This window comes from Neoarthrinium moseri, assembly GCF_022829205.1.
Source record: "Neoarthrinium moseri strain CBS 164.80 chromosome Unknown scaffold8_Wmoseri_CBS_16480, whole genome shotgun sequence".
In the NCBI taxonomy this organism is placed as follows: domain Eukaryota; kingdom Fungi; phylum Ascomycota; class Sordariomycetes; order Amphisphaeriales; family Apiosporaceae; genus Neoarthrinium; species Neoarthrinium moseri.
Genome location: NW_026055122.1, coordinates 823,365 through 841,985, shown reverse-complemented (window position 1 = coordinate 841,985; position 18,621 = coordinate 823,365). Strand labels below are relative to the sequence as shown.

The following is an 18,621-nucleotide window of genomic DNA, read 5'->3' as shown; positions in this document are numbered from 1 at the left end:
CTGCCATACGCGACCACACACATTGTACTGATTGTCCTTGAGCGCCTGTCGTCTATTGTCCGTGGCATGAGTCGCTTTGCGCCTGTCGAGCTATGTATCCGTCCTCGCGCGCGACCATGCAGCATCCCGCCTGACTTTCGACCGCCGATCGACACACCCTCTTCCCACAGAACGCGATGATGAGCCACGACCAACGCAGAGCATCCGACGTTCTTACCGCCGCAAGACCGAACGGTCGAGGGAGCAACAAGCCCACCACCTCCATCCTGGGCCACAAGAGGACAGGCTCGGGCCGCATCGAGTCCAAAGAGAACTACGCCGGTGCAAGGGACATCCGCGCGTCGCCCACCTTCTCAGAAGCCAGCAGCAGGCAGTCGCAATCGCCCTACAGCCCCGCGCTGCACCCGGCCGCCAGAGATCACCGAAATAGTGCCCCTATTGCCAGTCTGGGAGACCTGGGATCGCCGCGCGACACGAGGATACCGCGCCCCAAGACAACCGCACCGAATTTATCCACCACCAACCCTCGACGGACACCGCAGATGCAGTCGCCTAGCGGCCCCTCGAGGAATGTTCGCCAGCCCATCGGCTTAAAGGCTGCCTTCAAGCTCGCCGAGGAACAAGAAGCTAGAGAGCGCAGCGGCAGCGACGAAGATGGAACGATCAATCTCCGACAGGCCTTCAACATGGCGAATGCTGAGGCAAACCACCTGGCGCTAGGCTCGCCAAGCCCGGCCCCTCGGTCCTACCGTCGTAGGGAGTCGGAGGATCTGAGATCGAATCAGTTCTTCGGCTCCGGGGGGCCGAGTATGGATCTTGGTCTGCAGCTGAAGAAATTTGACCGTAACCACCAGCTCGGCAATGCCGGCGCTTCCGGCGCTGGTGCATTCACGACTAAGGGTCGGGTCGGACCAAAGGTGGCCGAGACCGCTCATACTTTGGCTGAGAAGGCGAGCAACAGCAGCTTAGGGAGCAGCCCCGAGAATCGTAGGACAAGCCAGCCGAACCTCGACCCGGGAAAACAGAAACAGCCAGCTTCTGGCATGGTGGACTGGGAGAATGCCGGGAGGGATTCTCTTCTGCCCTCTGTCGAGTTTGCTCCACTGCCACCGGTAGAATTTGACGGTGATGTTGACCTCAAAGGCTCCCCAGACGCCAAGCCCAGCGCCTTTTCACCCGAAAAGAGCTTCAATTGGCATCTAGATGCTGATTTCACCGCTGGAGACCTGCAGGTGTCCAATAGTCCACGGATCAAGCTGGCCAACAGCAGCACTGCGTTTGGGGACCCGTCCACTTCAGAATCACGTCGGAGCAACGACAGGCTGAAACAGATCAAAGCGCTTGAGATCGAAGCAGCAAACGCGATCATTTCAGATGAGGAAGCAAGCTCGATCGCAAAGCGGGGGAACTCACGGTTGGACGAAATCCGAGCGCGTGAGATGGAAGCAACGTCACCGAGGGCTCTTGCGCAGAGTCGCTTGGATGAGATTCGAGCCCAGAATTCCGAGGCTCGCTCCCGCTCACAGTCGCCTGAAGAAGCCAGGACCAGCAGCAAACCAGGTTCGCGGAGCAAATCTGCAAGTCCGGCGAATGACCAGGCTGAGAAGATGACGCATGGCTCAGTGTCTCCTTTTATTGACAGGCCCAGCTCCGGCACACCACTATCAAGTTTGCGAAACTCCTACCATGAGCCCCTTGACGGGTTAGAGAAAGGCAAAGACACAGCGTCTCAAGACCAGCCTAAGGGGCTTCCAGGGGATGACTCGTATGATTTACTACGCCGTCTTGCCCGAGCAACAAGCTCAAGTCCCAGCCCGAATGCTTCACCCACACTTTCAGGGCCCATAGCAAAGGTTGAGGCGGGCTCAACCCGTACCTCAGAAGAGAGAGACAACAGTCGTCCGCTTCTCACCCGACAGGACAGGCGACCCAGGGACCTTGGAGCTAAGAGCTCTAGAGACAGGCTGACTGTTGGCTTCGCTCATTTGCGTAAGGAGCAATCTAGCGACTCTCTTGAGGAAAAACGCCGTAGTTTGGCAAGTTCGGAGCCCGACCCTACCGCTCGCATTGAAGCTGAGATGAAACTTTTTGCGTTGGGTGACAACTACTCCGAGAAGGGTTCGACCCGTGCCCCATCCCCAGGCTTGTCAGAGAAATCAGAGCCTATCGAGGAGCAAACGCCAAGACCACAAAGGAATATTGTTGATCCTCTGAGCCAGCCTACCCCCCGAGTGACTGGCGCTTACGTAGAGACGCCCATGACAGTAAAGGCGGAGAGAGACAGCGACTGGGTCGATCTAGAACCTGATAAGCAAACGTCCAGCTCTTCAGGGGTCCTATCGGGATTTCGTAGGTGGACAGGTGCATCGACTGGACGCTCAGAGGTGCCTCAGGTCAAGCGGGAAGGAAGCAATGCTTCGGAAACGATGATCAAAGCTAGTGGAAGATCGTCGGTCCCAGCAGCACGCCGCACTCGGTCAGTATCAAGACGCCGCCGGCCACTTGTCAACACGGCCAAAATACCGACGGTCAAGGATGACCTCCGCGCTATACTGCGTCAACATCAGATTGATGACTCGACCCTTGATGATTTTGATGGCTTTTTGTTAGACCAAGATATCGATCACGAAGAGCTTGAGAAAATTGTAGATGACACGGTCACTAAGTTGGAAGAAGATCTGAACGTTCCGGGCCTCACCGACCATGAACGGGAACTCCAAGCATATGACCGGATGAGCAAGACTCTCAAAACTGGACTTCTGGGTATTCGTTCTGCGAAGCAAGGAATTGAGCGCCTCGAGGACAAGGTGGCCCACTCTGAGAAGAAGGACCCCTTGATACCCGTTTTGGCTGACCTAGGTCTGTCATCCAGCTCACCCATCCCGCTTTTCCACCCACAGCTCGGTGACTCGACCACACACATATATGTTCCGCCGCTTTATCGCCGCCATCCTTTCAGATTTACACCCCTCGGCCTCCTTACCCTGATTTTGAGTATCTGGTACACCGTCGAATGCATCTTTTGCAGCCTCTACGTCGATCCTTACGACTGTGCCGATCCGAAACTACCTTGCGACTGGTCACCCAATGAGCCCTACTATCCATATGCGGCGCCTTTCATGTTGGACGAATGGATTACCGGCGGAAAGGGGCGCGCCCTGGCATGGCGTGTCGGTGAAGATTTGGGCGATATCGTCTCGGAAGTAGTCGACTGGGCTACTGGACACGACTTCACTCAGGAGGACGAGTTATACATGGATGTCTGGCAGAGAAAGAGACATCGAAGAAGATTGAAGAAGTGGGGTCTCGTTCGAACATGGATAGAACCCATCGAGTTCAGAGACAAGTTCCGGGCTTGGCGAGAAGCTTGGAGCGTGCGGCAGCGTGCTCTTGAGACTGGGGAACCCGTCTGGGGCGATGAGAGCATGAGTGCCGATGAGAGGCTTTAGACCGAAAAGAAGGGTGAACGAAAAGCACTTGCGAAGCAAAGCATCGGAGTACGACTCTGAAACGCGTTACATGTATTACCAGGGCCATGACGAGCGTCATTGCTTGCTGCTAGCGCTGGATATCACGATCAATGTATGTAAGGAGGAGCTACCTCATGACCAAGCATGGCGTTCAGGGTAGGAATGAGACCACACTTTCGTGAATAGGCGGCCAATGATAAATAAGTATCCTCTTCAAATGCTTAAGTTGGCTAAGCCTCATGCTGTGTTGTCCTGCCGGGAGCAATCGTAACAGGGAGCTCAACCCTATCTACTGCGCACTATTCCTGGGCTGCAAGGGGTTGGTAAACTTTACTGATAACATCGAGAAGGAGGATACGCTGTGGGAACTGACCTTGAGGGTGCTGGACCTAGAAGAAAGATGACCGCTAAAATGTGACACACATTATCTTAGCGAGCTGATACGATCACCAGACTCATGTCGGATGTTCTCACGTCGAATCAGGTTATTGACGCCGTGTGCTCGACGATGTAAGCACCCAAGTTCCTTGGTTTACAAGCTGAGTGACCTCTAGTCTCCGAAGTCTAGCAGTTGCGGAACCATGCCACTTCCGTCCAAGCTCGACTGTTCCAAGTAGCAGCTGCCCATCATTCTGCCATGGACAAGGGAGGTTGCCAATCCCGTTCGATGCGAATTTGTAACTGGTCAACATCAGTCAACAAGGCATCACGAGTGCACTCTCTACAATGGGGTCCTGCGGATGGAGGCTTCAGTAGCATTTTTACCCTGAGGATATCTGTATCGCCTTATTTTGACACCGAGGATACACACTTCCCCAAAAAAATTGTTCCAAAGTTCGGACTTCACAGCAATGTCGGGGCCTGTAGCTTCGTTTTCGAAGGGTGATGCGCAAGTCCCTCCCATCATTCCTCCACGGCCGCCTTCGTCGCTACCTGCAACCCCGGTAGTGGCATTGGAGTTCGCCTCCATTTCCATGCACATGGGAGACAGGTATGCGTTAATTTGCTATACACTGGAGGCTTCAGCTTGTAATAGTATTCATTGACTATTCCCAAGGCTCCGCCTCCTGGGGTTCGACTCGGCCGTCCATGACCTGATCCGGGTTGTCATCAAACAGCACTGGAGCAAAGGCCTGCGCCGCGAGAGAGACTACCACGGGTCCCACGAGTTCCACTTCTACGGCCGACCATGGTACTCGCATGCAATACACCCCATCGAATCGAGACGGCTGATGAACAGGATTTTGGAGGCATTATTCAATTGCGGATGGATCATGTCACTCAACACCAATGTCACCACCAAGGTACTAGATGTTGATACACTCATCTTCCACCATCAGTCACCTCAGCCCGAGCCCCACGACTGGATGTGCATCGGCTTTACCAGCGGTGACTGCCTCCGCTTCATCGACGCCCCAGAAGACGTTGTGCAGGCCACGATCAACGACTTTCAGACCGACGGGACCCTTAAGACTGACGTACCTCGCCCCTGGAGTGGCTCGCATGAAGTCAAGGTGGCGAGATATCCATGGTTCGCTCATGGAAGCCAGGCAGTGATGTGTCGGCTGATTGTGCTGCGGCTGCTCGGTGTGCTCAAGAGACATGGGTGGTCGGTGTACGCAAGCGTCAACCAGAGGAAGCAGAAGGGTTCACTGACACACCATGAGGGGAACTCGGATACGTGGCACTGCTGTCGGAGAAAAGGCTGGGTGTCAGGTCAAGCGAGCGCCTCTACTTTCTAATGATGAGCTACGTTAGGGGTACTCATTAGGTAGACTGATACACCTAGGATGATCCTCTGGGAACGACAAATACATAATTTTGATAATATGATGACTCCCGTGGTCCGATTGCTTATGTTTACGGCGTTGACTTCTCGGGGAAACCTCGTTGGTGTCTTGCAATGCTTCATATCTCACATGAGAATTCTTTGATGAAGTATACATCGAGTTAGGTAGGGGTATCAGCGTAGCTTACACGTTATTGATAATGACCGAATGAGAATCAGCCCCAGAGCCGATGATCCATGCACCCAGTCAATATATACATGACTGAACATAAAAAGCTTTGAGAGAAGCCGTTGAAACACACTGGTATCAATCCCATCCAATTGACACGCCACGCGCCTGAACCTAAATTCCAGCTCCTAGCACTAGACCTCCGTCTCGACACCAGTGTCCTTTTCACTATGACTGAAAATCTGAGAAATATTCCCCTTGAGCCTTCCAAGCTTCCCTCCCAGGTGGTCTGCCTCCCGTGCAGCGCGCCACTGCATTATACCACGGTGCTTTCGATGCAGCTGCTTGTGATGATCCTTGTAGTCCCTGAGCTGACCCTTGACGCCCCGCGACCCGTCATCAGAATCATTGTGGCCAGGCGCCAGCACGGATGTGGCCGTTTCTATGCCGCCCTCGATAGGGTTCCGAAACACCTTCTTCGCCTTTTTAATGTTTGCCAGAGATAGGCTCGATGACGATCCGTCATTCTCATCGTCATCCGAGGATGCAGAAGAGTCATCGTTGGTGTGAACCTTGAGCTTCTTCTTAGCATGGCTGTCGTGGTTTTGGCTATCCGAGTCGCTGTCAGAGTCCTCCATCTCACTGTCTTCCTTCAAGTTCTCATCCGTAATCGTATCGAGACATTCCATAACTTGGCGCATGTCGGCACTTTTGACCTTTGCGGCATACCCTTTGTGAAATCCAGAAAGACCCCGCCAGAACTTGAGTGAGATTTCGATCTCACCCAGGGGCTGTTCGTTCTCTTCCGATCCCTCGTAGCCATAGCAAGACTCAGCTTTCTGAAGGGCTTCTTTCGAGCCTTTCCAGACTTTCAGGGTCCTGACTTCGTCTTCATCGTCCACAAGGTCTTGAAGCCAAAGCACAGCGAAGGCCGGGGTTTTGTCAGGCCCAATGGTTGACTGACGAAATTCAATGACCAGCGCAGAAGCATATCGTTTGCGGACAGCAATGAATGCGCTTTCTGTCTCGCTCTTGCCTTTGAGCTTCCACAACTCGTCCTCCCGGTACATCTTGATCCGTCCTAGGTTCGTTCGGACCTTGAGCCGGTTCTTCTTGAGCTCATCCGCGAGCCCTGCTTTGGCCTTAATTGCGCCTCTAATCTCGACTGTTCCGTAATCCCATCCCCGAAGATTACGTGGCATCTTGATTTCGACGCTACGCCATACGAGGCTGATTCGGACTCGTCCGTATCCAATACCACCCACCAGAGGGAAGTTGTCCATGACTTGGCTCTTCTTCTCGAATATCTTCGCAAGTGGAAGATACACAATTCCGATCAGGGGGTCGTCTTCTCTTTCCCTGGCGTCTCGAACACTCACGATAACCTCTGTGTTGCGCCAATCCCTGATGAACCGTTCAGTCCCCGCATTGTAAAAAGGCTTGGAGTTCTTCGGCTTGGTGCGAGTTCGATATATCTTCTTGTGATCAAGGATAATCGTGCAATAGCTGTCGGGCATGTCGTCATTCTGTTCGGTCTCGTCCTCATGGCCCCCTTTCTCGTCATCTTTCTTGTCCTGCTTCTGCAGCTTCTGTACCTCTAGGCCTGTGACATTGTGAATATGCACACTGAGCACACCTGAGACATACTCCTCACTCGGGGGAGCGGAGATAATCATGGAGTCCTCAAGTTCTCGGTAATCCTGTGCCTTCTGTTGGTGCAACTCTTCATCGTCGGGAGCCTTGCCTGCTTCCCTCAACTTGTGCTCCGCTACCTCTGAAACATGCTCCCTAAGCTTTTCTTTGGTTCGGATGTTTTCATCCACAGTCTGCTGGTCTAGCTGGTGTTGTTGGATTCTAAGCTTTGAGAAGTACCCGACGCTCCAGGTAAGAGATCCGGCCATCTTCTCGTCAGGATCCTGGCCAGTGAAACGGTCTTCGCGGTCTTGTAGCTTGTTGTGTGAATCCGGGTTTTTGATGAGCGACTTCAGATCCAGTTCGACGCGGCCGAGGTCATCGTCAGCAGTCCACTTGTCAGAGTCCCAAAGCTGGAGGCGTAGTTTCTCTTCGGCATTCAGTTCCTCGGGAGAAACCAAGATTGTCGCATACTCATGCCAATCGGGACTTTGGTCGCCCTCAATGATGCGGGTCGAAGCCACTGGCTTACCGAATTTTCCCCACGAAACGGTGACATAGGAATCGCTTGAGCCCTGCATGGGTCCAATACCCCCGTCACCCTGTTTGAAGCCGCGTGCTTTCTTAATGAAGATGAACACAACGCCGCGGCTGAGGGTGTCCTTCTTGAAATCTTCGCCAACCAGCATGTCCTTCAGGTTCAAGGTCAAACTCTTCGGGGCCACATATTCCGCCAAGGCGGCATCGATAGCAGACTGGACGAAGCTGCTAATCAACGGTACATCCATCAGGTTGAGACTATGCTTGGAAAGTGGAACACAGGCAAGTGATGCCTTCGGCTGCCCAAGAAACGTCAAGGTGCAGAGGCTGATGAAGGGCGGATCAGGCTACTTTCAATTAGTGACACTGCCAAAAGGGAGTGACTAGAGTGTAACTCACTGTAAGCTGTAGTCTGAGTCTCATAGTTGCGATGAGTCCACGAAGCTCGACCCAAACAGGGATCGCCACTCCTCCAGGGAGATAGAACTTCAGATACAAGTGGGCGTTCTTAGCCTTCTCCTTGATGGACTTGCCTGAAGATCGGCTTCGATATGAGAGAGCAAGTTCAAGGTTGATGAAGTCACCCTCCTCGGCCTCCATACCCTCTCGAATGGCAGCTTGTTCTTGTTCTTGCTCCTTGGTCTGCCCACCATCTTCCTCCTTATCGGAATCAGATTTGCCAGCATCATCATCATCCTCCTGTTCATTTTGCGAATCTGTACGATCGCTTTGCTTGCCCTTGTTGGGATCTTTCAGGTGCCCATCAGAGTCGACGCTCCTGCTGGAAGCACCTGTTGGGAGCCAGCGGACGCCCAAAATACGGATCGACTCGTTGCCCTGTCCCATGTCATCAACGCTGACCATTTTGATGACCTTTGGCAACGATGCTTGCATTACGTCCTCAATCATGTCGATCAAAGAGGAGAACAGGTCTGGATTGACCAACGGCCATATGGATGCAAAGAGGCGGTTTAGCCACTGGACCGATTCTGGGAGTTCAGTGTCCGAGTCGAGGGCCCGGTTTTCTTCGAGCCTGGTTGCATCCCATACCTCGTCGTCGAATACCTCGTTTGCTTTTTTGTTGACCCATCTGCTGACGGCCCAGGCTGTAGCTACTGCCACGATAAGGAAGGAAACGAAGCCAACCACCGTTGATAGCTGGGGATATAAGCGACCGTTAAATGCGGGGATGATAAAGACGACAGAAGTTGCCACGCCAATGATGGCTATGCCTCCGAAGATGGCTTGCTGATAAATAATAGCCAGCTCTTTCTTCATATCCTCGAAATCAGGAGGCGGGAAAAGGCGCTGAACGCCATTGTAGCCTCTCTGAAGACGCCTCTGCTCCTCATCGAGCTCGTCCTCCGACTTCGAGGCGCCTTGCGGACCGGTGGCTGTCGTGTGATCCGTCCCAGGCTCCGGCACATTTTCCGGCGCCGACTTGAGATCCTTGTCCGTCAAATCGTGGATGGTGATAGGGAGATGCGTTACCGGGTCAGTGACTTCACGACCTCCGCCGTGTCGCTTATTTTTCTTCATCGCCTTCCGCTTGTCCCTAGGATCGACCATACTCGCCACTTCCTCTGTTGCAGTCTTGTCTTGCTTTTGGTCATCCTTGTTCGACTTGGAGCTGTGCCGAGAGACTGAGCTGTCGTCCTGCTTGGATTCCGTCTGCTCCGAATGCTGTTCCGGGTGCTGCTCTGCCTGCTCCGCGCCACCAGGAGGTACTTCATAATTCCGGTTGGTGGAAGGATACGGATCATGGGTCGACTTTGAAGCATCCTCACCCTTGTATATGGCCTTGACGGAATCAAAGGCACGCTTGGGTTTTGAATCATCCTCTGGGCCGCGCTGATTATCTTCAGTCTCCTCATACTGGCCCTCGAGCTGCCGCTTGTGTTCTCTGTAGCCCTGTATGGTCGGAATGGGGTGCTTCCCCGAATGGTGCCCGTCATACCTCCCTCGGGCGGCATCCTCCTCGAAATTATCCGTCGCCGACATCTCAGGCAAAGCGAGTTCTCAACACCGAGGCAGATGAGCTGAATCGTTGCAAACCAGAGAAACGAATGTGAACAGCGTGAGGGGAAAGACAGGCAGCTAAAGGTGTTATGTCATATTATTCGGACCTGAAGCTGTGCACGTAGTCTAGGGAGCTGTCAACAAAACAGGCGCCAGTCGGCGGATGATGCAGCATGGCGAGCAAAACCGGTATCGCGTGTGCCGTCGAGCCGTGTTGCCAATCATAGAACCCAGGTGGATATCCGTGACAGAAACTGACGGAGCCAATGCCAGGCACAATGCGCTGTCGATGGGCGTTGCGTCTTGGGATTTCTGTGGTACAATGAGGTCATTGCTAGTTTTGAAACAGCTTGTTCCGCCCATGATCCCTGCCAGCTTGCCTTGCCGGCTTGCCGGGGCCAGGAGGGCCATAGCTCCAGGGGTGTCGTCAGGAAAAGCCCCAACTGTCAGGCTGCTTGTACTGGCTGGTAGTTCAGTGGAAGCTCGAGCCAGGCCTTTAGCTGGAGACCTCTGTGCCATAGAAATAAGAATTGGTTCATTTCAATTGTCAGTCATCAAGGCCTGCGACAGAATTCTCCCACTCTGCTCTGCAGGGATCGCTGTACTTGGGCCATCAGTCACCGGGCATCGTCCAGCACCACGGCTCTCGGAACATTAATGGCGTCTAACGGTGGTTCGTCCAAGGAACGGTTTGCAACGTGCCTCCCCACCTTTCCCCGCAAACCATCCTTGGTTGACTGCACTGGACGCTGGCTGTCCTAGACCAGGCCGCATCGATCGATAGGGCTGAGCAATGTGCCGCCATTGCCCCTAAAACGGCAAGCAGCACTTTACTCATGGTTAGCAACCGACCTTGACTGGTTGTTTGAGTTCCATATACCTCTCGACCTTTCCCAGTCGGGACGTGCACCACTACCTCTACTCTTAGACCTGCTATCTATCGGCTTTCTAGTGTAAGTCCCGCTTGCATGCTGTAGGTTTTTGTGTGAGCCTAACTGCGCTACGCCTGCAGTGATGATAGCCGCGTTCTACTTATACACACTTTTAGATTATACTATATTATATGAGATATCGTTGCAGTATAAGAGCCGGAAGTGGACCACAGATACCTCAGGCATGTATGGGCCAGGTGAAGACACTGAACCCACGACGATATTGCATGCTATGTGACGTGTCACGCAATTCCTTCGGAGACTCCAGGTTGAGTGAAGAATAGGAAGGCAATAGCCAGCCGGTCTTTGGAACATGCCCGCTCCACATGCTTGTCAGTGCACCGCCGCAGAGGGCATGTTGTCTTACGGGCGACAGAGCCACTTCGGTGTCGTTAGATCGATTTTGATCGGGTTCCGAACGGGTTCCAACTGCAGGCTCAATTTTCTGATGGCGCCATCTTTCAAGAATTTGTCGCCAAAACGTGTTTGGTTGAGGAATCGGCTCTTCGATGCGGTTGACAAGTAGGGCGCACTCGGGGGATGACTAGGGCATTAGGTTAGTGCGGCTGCGGGGCTCGTAAGTGCAGAACAAATCATCATCGGAGGGCGTCGGCAGCGTAGATCTTCGGGGCTTTACAGGAGCACGCCGCCCAGTTTTCCGGCTCTTGATTTTGCAAAGCAACACGAACAATTCTTCCTTATAACTCACCACTGCATGCTTCGGCAGCTTTCTTGGAATCCAAGCTTCGGATCCCGACTTTTAAGCTGCACGCGCGCAGTTTTACGGGGGCAACACACCATGGCCCGTACTCATCACAGAATTGTGGCTCTGGAGACATTCTTTTGCCCGCTCCCCAAGTTCGATGCCTGCTTTCCGGCATCGCACACTTTCGAAGTCAAGGAATATGCCAGGACAAAGGTTTCCGAGATCCCAGAGCGCATTCGTGACGCCGATATTCTTGTCATGACTGTCATCCCAATCCGGGCAGACGTCTTGAGCGAAGCCGTATCGCCGAATCTGAAGATGATTGGTGTCGTCGCCTCGGGGACGGATTCCGTCGACTTGGAAGCTTGCAAAAAGCGCGGTATTCATGTGGCCAACACTCCACATTGCAATGCGACCGCAGTGGCAGAACACGCCATTGCTTCTTACTTTGCTGCCCGGCGATCCATCACTTTGACCCATTCTTTGGCACGTTCAGGGGAGTGGCCAAAACGCGGCACATTGTTAAAGACCATGGATGGACCAAATGGCAAGCCGCCAATGACATGTGGCAGCGAAACTATGGGCATCATGGGATATGGCGCCGTGGGAAAGAAGATCGAGAGCGTGGCGAAAGCGTTGGGTATGAAAGTGTTGATATCAGCACGAAAGGGGGCGCCTGCTGGCAAAGGCCGCACCGACTTCAACACAGTTATCCGTGAATCGTCGGTCATTGTCATGTGTCTGCCTCGCACACCAGAGACTTTGAACATGATTTCAGAGCCGGAGCTGGATGCCATGCCGAACTATTCGGTCCTGGTCAACGTCTCTCGAGGCGGCATGGTCGACGAGAAAGCTCTGGTAGCGGCATTGAGGGCCAAGAAGATTGCCGGCGCCGCTACAGATGTCTTCCTGCAGGAACCTGCAGGTCCGGAGACCAGCCCGCTCCTTGCACTGGACACAGCTGACCTGAATCTTGTGACCACGCCTCATGTTGCGTGGTGCGCTGAGGATACCACCGATAATTACAATGAGAGCCTGAAGAAGAACGTTTCGAGTTGGCTAGAGGGAGCACCCACCAACAAAGTTGTCTAGAGATGCCAGTGGACCTTTCAGACAATGTCTCGCAGATGAAAGTAGATTTGAATACTAGACCATAGAATATAGCTTGAATGACGCCAAAATTACTACATATCACTCACTCTATGAGTTACGGGGTAAAGCAGATAAACTCCTAATCTCAGCATCTTCCTCCTCGTACTCTGCCAGCTTCTTCCCAGGTAGCCTGACTGCACGATCTAGCGCCACTGGTAAACCCCTATGCCTCCCTCTCAACATGACAAGAATCATAATGATCTTACTCCCCGTGTACATCCCCCCTGTAAGACTGTAGCTCTGGTTCGGCAGGCCAATGCTGATTCCGATATTCGTGTAACCCGAGACAATTTCGAACAGCATATTGAACACGCTAAAAGTCACAGGATCTTCAAGGGAATGCCGCGTTTCGATGAGTGTCACAAGAAACAAAGCCAGGGCGACCCACCATACGTCGTGGCTGAGCTGGCCGCGGACTTGTTGGGAGATAAGACTGGGCGGGCCGGTCGGCGGGTGGTTATGCAGGGAGTGTGCTGATGGCGGTCGTGCGAAGTCCATAGTTACAGCGCGACGGAGCGGCTTGGGGCCTATGCTAGCACCAGATGGTGGCGTGAATGATGATGTTGCTGCGACGCCGACGCCTTCAAAGGCTGTCATTCGGCGCTGCAGTTGTCGGCCGACGAATGCTGTGCTGCGACGGGTGACGGCGTAAAGACCCTTGCCAGATCTCATAGACGGCGTGCCTGAGGTTGCGTTCCAGTCTCTCCCGTTGCCGATATCATTTGCGCCACGTGCGGATGGAAGTCCAGCCGCGAGTGGGTCGTGGCTGTGGATATCGGCGTCGACGTCAAACAGGCTGCTTGTCTCGGAGTGAAGTTGCTCGATCTCGGTCTGATCTCCTTCGTAGATGCCCAAGGATCGCTCTTCATAGACGTTTGTTCTGCGCATGGTGATGATGTGCGGGTACGCAGCCGTGTAGAAGATAATGAGCCAGAGAACCTGCAGGTCAAAGTACATGGCTGATGGGGAGACGATGGCGTATCCACCAGAAGGAATTGCTGTGAAGGGAGATTCAAAGTCAGGAAAATGCCAATGAATTTGTTAAACAGTCGGATAAGTTTGAGACTTACAGAACCCTTCAAACAGCGCATCAAAAATACGCTGTCCCAGCGGGATGGCCTCCATGGCGGGATTTCCAATGGTGAGAATGAGAATCAAGACCCAGTCGGCCAACACGAAGCCCCCAAACGTGGCAACAAATATCCAAGTGTCCCGCGCCGGGAACAAGTTCGTGTATACGCGACGCGGGAACTTGAGAATGAAGTCAAACCCCTCTTTCCAGACCGTGTAGTCCTCTTTGTCCCTGGAAAAGAGCTGTAGCAGCTTCGACATGATCCAGATCAGTAGGCGCATGAAGACGGGAAACGCCGCAGGGCCAGCGAGCGAGAGGATGGTGACAATTACGAGCAAGAAGTAAGATCCCTGGAAAGGTAAAAAGCCCGCGTCGAGCAGAGTGAAGCCGGCGTTATTGTATGCCGAGATAGCAAGGAAGATGCCCGCCCACCAAGGGTTCTGAGCATTGGACGCTGACTCGTCGACGGCGTAGACGGACATCCAGGCGCCCAAGGCAATGCCGCCGAAGAGCTGCCATAGGACTAAATAAACGATAACAAAGCGCGAAAGGAATTTTAGGGACCTGTACTCGACACCACCGAGGTATTCGCGCTGGTCCTCGGACAGGTTAAAGAACTGCCCGTTGCGTCCAATGTTGCCCTTTTGCTCCATGAAAAATTTCTGGACGTTGAAACCGCCGTCAGATGTTCGTGATTCAGCCGTCCATGGCCTCCGTTGCGTAGTTGCTCCGCTTTGGTGCGAGTGCGTCTGGTAGATGGAATGTGCAGTTGTTGCGGACTGGGCTTGATCTTCTGGCCTGTTCTCGCGAATCGGCTCGAGAAATCCGACGTGATGTTGATTCGGCGCCTTTCTCTGCGCCAGAGGATCCCGAACTGCCGGTTTCTCCGGGGAAGATTCCGCTCTTGCAGCTTGGGCATCTGCATGATTATTGCCCTTCGAAGACCACGGTCTATTGCTCTGCCCTATCTTTTGATGCTGGGCTTTACCAAAGGACGACATGACCTGCAGGCCAAACATGGCGCCTGTCATGCCGACAACGGCGCCCGTTTGCGAAGGCGCGGCTTTCCTCTTTGCACGCTCCATGTCGACGATGTCTTCAAATCGCTTCTCGAAAATGTGTTTGCGAAATGCAATAGTGAACCATGAGATGCTGACCTGGCTGCCCATAATCATAAGCACGCACAGCTGGACCTGCTGAAACGTGGTGAGCTGGCTGACGTTGACCGTGTTAAGCCCCGAAGCCGTTAGCGCCGACATGACCATGAACAAGCTATCCCACCAGCCAATGCTGTGTCGAGGGTTCGAGGAGCCCCAAAAGATGAGGGCCGCGATGATGGCTGTCACAATGAAGTAGCCATAGTGCAGTGTGATAAAGTTGACAGGTGGTAGGTAAGGCCGGACAATTGCCCATCGTGTCGCCCACCTTTCGCACAGCTCTGGGTGCTGCTCGCGAAAGTTGTCCCACCACCGCCGGACACTCATATCTGTGGTGGGTCACAGTTGCTGAGTCAAGTTGGCTGTCGATGGTATATCGTGCATCAGAAGTCCAGGGACAAGTCTCTCTCTTGATTATATGTCATGGGCAGAAGACAGCATCGGTATAGATGATCGCGGGGTCGCAGCGACTCACTCCCTTGCGAATGTGTTGCAATGGTAAATGGCCAGCGTGTGAGAGAACGAGAGCAGCTGGTGATATCGACCCCTTTTTGATGGTTTCCATTGCTTCCCCTGTCTGTCTGTCTCCACCAAAAGCACGGGATTTGGTGCGCCCAAAACACGTTTCGCAAGTTTATTGCAGGGTACGTGGAGCAAAAGTATTGATTGACAGATGGCCGCGGCGAGCATGATTTGAACTTTGTCCTTGCCGTATTACACGTATCATAAGCCCTGAAGCTAAAGAAAAAGAAAAAAGAAAAACAATATGCTATTCGCGACTGTGACAAGATAGGCGTGTGCAGGGAGCGGGGTCACACAACTGCACGCCGCCTTGGCGATACCACAGTTGGGCCAGGGTGTGACAACAAGCCTCTATCTTGGCATGAGCGAACCTTAAAACTACACCAATATCGATACAGCGAATGATTCGTTACGCAGATATTCCATAGAGTAAAACGTGGAAGCCATACTTCCTTTAAGTTCATTATACTTGAAACTGACAACCTTATAACAATAAAAAAGTACAGACGTATAATACTTGCTGAATAAAAAGAAACCCACTTTAAAAGAAATGATCTTTATCGGTTTCTGTCCGCGACATGGACAATGTTCCGTAGGTCGAGTCTTGGGGCGCGGGTAGATTCAATAGGGAGCTAAAATCGAATAGCTCGCCATCAAAGTCCATGGAAGGAATATCAAGGGGCGGCACTGGTTGATAAGCCTGCATCTGCTCCTCCCAAGCCGATTGCCCAGGAAAGAACTGATGTGGCATATCTCCCTCAGCCGGTCTGGATGTAGTCTCGAGGGCACCATGATTTCCACCGTCTCTATCTCGGATTTGCTCCGCGGGAGTATTCGCTTCAACAACCGCAGCCTCTTGTTCGTGGCGACCACTTAAGGGTGCCCTACCGATCGAAGCCCTAAATGACTGAAATAGCTCAAGCTGGACATCGCGAACTATTTCAACAATCTGACCCCGGAGTGTTTCCTCAATCGGGTTCAAGGCATCTTCAATTCGAAGCTCTAGCTGATGTCTGACACGGTTGGGCATTTCACGGCGCAGGAAACTCTCATATCCAACCATTGGATCAACAGGATGACCGGGATCTCGAAGACTCCTGAACTCGTAGTCTGCGATATGTTAGTCGTCAGTGAGCCTCGACCACCTAACAAAGACTTACATGGGCTGGGGATTTCCGCTACTTCCGTTTCAGGGAACAGAATCTTATAGACGTGGCACCATTTCTGTGCCTCGCTCATTTGTTTATAACCTTTAGGACGACTTTTCAGCTTGTCCTTCTGAGAGGGGTCGAAGCCGTGCATACGAGCTGGCCGCTCTTTGATCATGCATTGTTCTTCTGACCTCATATGGGCATCACGATCTGCATCTGTTTTGAAAGCTGTGTAGCAACGGACACAGCTAGGAGGAAGGGCATGGTTTCGATCGAGGTGTTCTCTATATTAACCATCAGATTAGTTGCAATTCTTTAGGTATGGCAATCGATATAGCATCAAGCTCTTGGGACTGTGTGGCTGGTAATTATCTCGACTTACTTTATTCGGTGTACGGTATCCCAGCCTGGCCCTGAACACGACCTCGCCAGTAAGAAATGCTCAGGGTCGTTCTTGAAATATGGACATGCCAGTCTTTTGGGTGCAGTATGTCTACTACCCAGTACTCGTAGGCGTTTAGCAGGCCGACTTTCGTCTCTATCGTCATCATCGTCGTCACAGGCCCGCTTTCCAGCTCCTTCTTGGGAGCGATCTGGGGCCTTGCTGCGACTGGCAATGCCATCTGCTGTGCTCTCCGAGCTTTCGGGGTTCCTGGTCACACCAGTGTGGCCTGCACTACCAGAGCCTGGTGTTGTAGTAATGAGAGTTGGAGACCGGCAAGAAGAGAACAGCTCAAAAAAGTATCTCATCAGCCGTTCGACAAGTAAATGCTTGCGGTCATGTCTGGTAAGCAGCGTAGGCTCGCTGTCTGAAGAACTTTCGCTGTCGCTTTGAGGCGAAGTCTGGCTCGGGGACAAGCTAGCATTCGGTACGCAGAGACGTTCTCTCTTTCCTCTGGTTCCAGGAAGGCTTCCTTCAAAATTATAGAGGTTCATTCCATCAGATTTAGAGTTGCGACCAAAATAAGTTTCATGTCCCTCCTCTTTGGGGTGAGAATTGCTACTTTCAACATCCAGGATTGCCGTTATGGAAGGCTCGGATTCTGTAGTCCCTTCGCGAACCGAATCGGTGTGCTCAGCCTCTTCTCGGTATCCATCACCTAAGTCCCACTTGACAGGGCTTGATATGGCCTGTGAGCTTGCTTTATTATGATCAGACATAGGGGGTGCTTGCAGCGATATTGTTGACCCAACTTTGCCATGTTTGGAGCGTAAACGGTCGTGATTGCTAGATTCTGGCGGAGGTACTTCCACACCTGACTCGTTTGCGGACCCCAACGACCGTTCATCAGACTGCGTAACTTCGAGGTTCCGTGGGTAGTGTTGTATGCTGCCCAATGACCCCCGAGGGGTCGCTGTGTGTGTTTCTGGTCTCTCCTCTTTATAGAGATTAACAGCGGCCCCATACGCCTCAGTCGATCCCCCCAGGTTCCATTGATGACCGCCCGATATCATGCTTGATCTGTTGCTGGCTGGTGGTGTTGGAAAGGTGGGGTGGCGACTAGATTCCGACCAGGCATATAAGGAGTCCTGTTGTCCAAGATGATCAATCAACCGATTCTGCTCTGCCTTGCGTCGCTCGACCGCAGCCCACACCTGATTCGTCCTTGTTTGGTTTGTTGGATGATATAGAAGAGCACCAATGTTGTGCACAAATAGGGGGTAAAGCATCTCGGTGATTCTTTCCTTGTTGGCAAACTCCAGAGCTTTCTCAAATGGAACCCAAACGCCCTTGAGGTGCATCGGACCAGTTTTGACGACGTGTTTCACCTTCTCTGATTTCAATACACCGTCTCGCCTACCTCGGGTCATGCCGGCAACGTTGAGCAACTTAGTGCCATTGATCATATGATTGTCTTCCCTTCTTGCTACGCAGATGCCCCTGGCTTCAACCTGGAAGCACAGACTGCCTTCATCTTCCCACAACGTCGCTGTCACTCGAGGCTTCATGCCCGCCGGTTGTACTTGTCCGGTCGTATCCACACTTCTATGCGTATGTGACGTTGGCCGTGTATTGTCCATAGCTATCATGACATCAGGCGCTTCCTTCTTCTTCGGTATCATCGGTAGCACCGATGGGTTTGAGTAGCCATTTTGATAGCTGTTTGGGCTGTGGGGACCGACCCCTTGCGCGGAGCTCATCACAACATAGTGATTATTTGATTGAGAGGCTCGGGGGGGACTCCTGTATGCAGAAACTTGCGAGTGGTCGAATGCTGAGCGATATGCTGTGTGTTCTAGCTGGCTTGTGTCCTTGTCAGACACACGATCTGTCTCGTCTGTCGAGACAGACGCCAGCTCGGGGGCACG

General features: G+C 52.8%; 6 protein-coding genes across 6 annotated transcripts; 3 read left to right on the top strand and 3 right to left on the bottom strand.

Moving 5' to 3' along the window:
- Nucleotides 1–176: 176 nt before the first annotated feature.
- On the top strand, nt 177–3,449 carry JN550_003534 (uncharacterized protein; the record flags this gene model as incomplete). Its single annotated transcript, XM_049314949.1, has 1 exon — nt 177–3,449. The coding sequence occupies one exon, from the start codon at nt 177–179 to the stop codon at nt 3,447–3,449; it is 3,273 nt and encodes a 1,090-aa protein (XP_049174725.1).
- An 872-nt stretch (nt 3,450–4,321) lies between these two features.
- Nucleotides 4,322–5,212, top strand: JN550_003533 (uncharacterized protein; the record flags this gene model as incomplete). Its single annotated transcript, XM_049314948.1, has 2 exons — nt 4,322–4,461; nt 4,528–5,212. The coding sequence occupies 2 exons, from the start codon at nt 4,322–4,324 to the stop codon at nt 5,210–5,212; spliced, it is 825 nt and encodes a 274-aa protein (XP_049174724.1).
- A 410-nt stretch (nt 5,213–5,622) lies between these two features.
- JN550_003532 (uncharacterized protein) lies at nt 5,623–9,601 on the bottom strand (the record flags this gene model as incomplete). The annotated part of the gene is made up of 2 exons (XM_049314947.1): nt 5,623–7,947; nt 8,000–9,601. The coding sequence occupies 2 exons, from the start codon at nt 9,599–9,601 to the stop codon at nt 5,623–5,625; spliced, it is 3,927 nt and encodes a 1,308-aa protein (XP_049174723.1).
- Nucleotides 9,602–11,350: 1,749 nt separating this feature from the next.
- Nucleotides 11,351–12,349, top strand: JN550_003531 (uncharacterized protein; the record flags this gene model as incomplete). The annotated part of the gene is made up of 1 exon (XM_049314945.1): nt 11,351–12,349. One exon carries the CDS (start codon nt 11,351–11,353, stop codon nt 12,347–12,349), a length of 999 nt encoding a protein of 332 aa, XP_049174722.1.
- A 108-nt stretch (nt 12,350–12,457) lies between these two features.
- Nucleotides 12,458–14,965, bottom strand: JN550_003530 (uncharacterized protein; the record flags this gene model as incomplete). Its single annotated transcript, XM_049314944.1, has 2 exons — nt 12,458–13,407; nt 13,480–14,965. 2 exons carry the CDS (start codon nt 14,963–14,965, stop codon nt 12,458–12,460), a joined length of 2,436 nt encoding a protein of 811 aa, XP_049174721.1.
- A 736-nt stretch (nt 14,966–15,701) lies between these two features.
- Nucleotides 15,702–18,453, bottom strand: JN550_003529 (uncharacterized protein; the record flags this gene model as incomplete). Its single annotated transcript, XM_049314943.1, has 3 exons — nt 15,702–16,270; nt 16,321–16,595; nt 16,694–18,453. The coding sequence occupies 3 exons, from the start codon at nt 18,451–18,453 to the stop codon at nt 15,702–15,704; spliced, it is 2,604 nt and encodes an 867-aa protein (XP_049174720.1).
- Between the last annotated feature and the right edge of the window lie 168 nt (nt 18,454–18,621).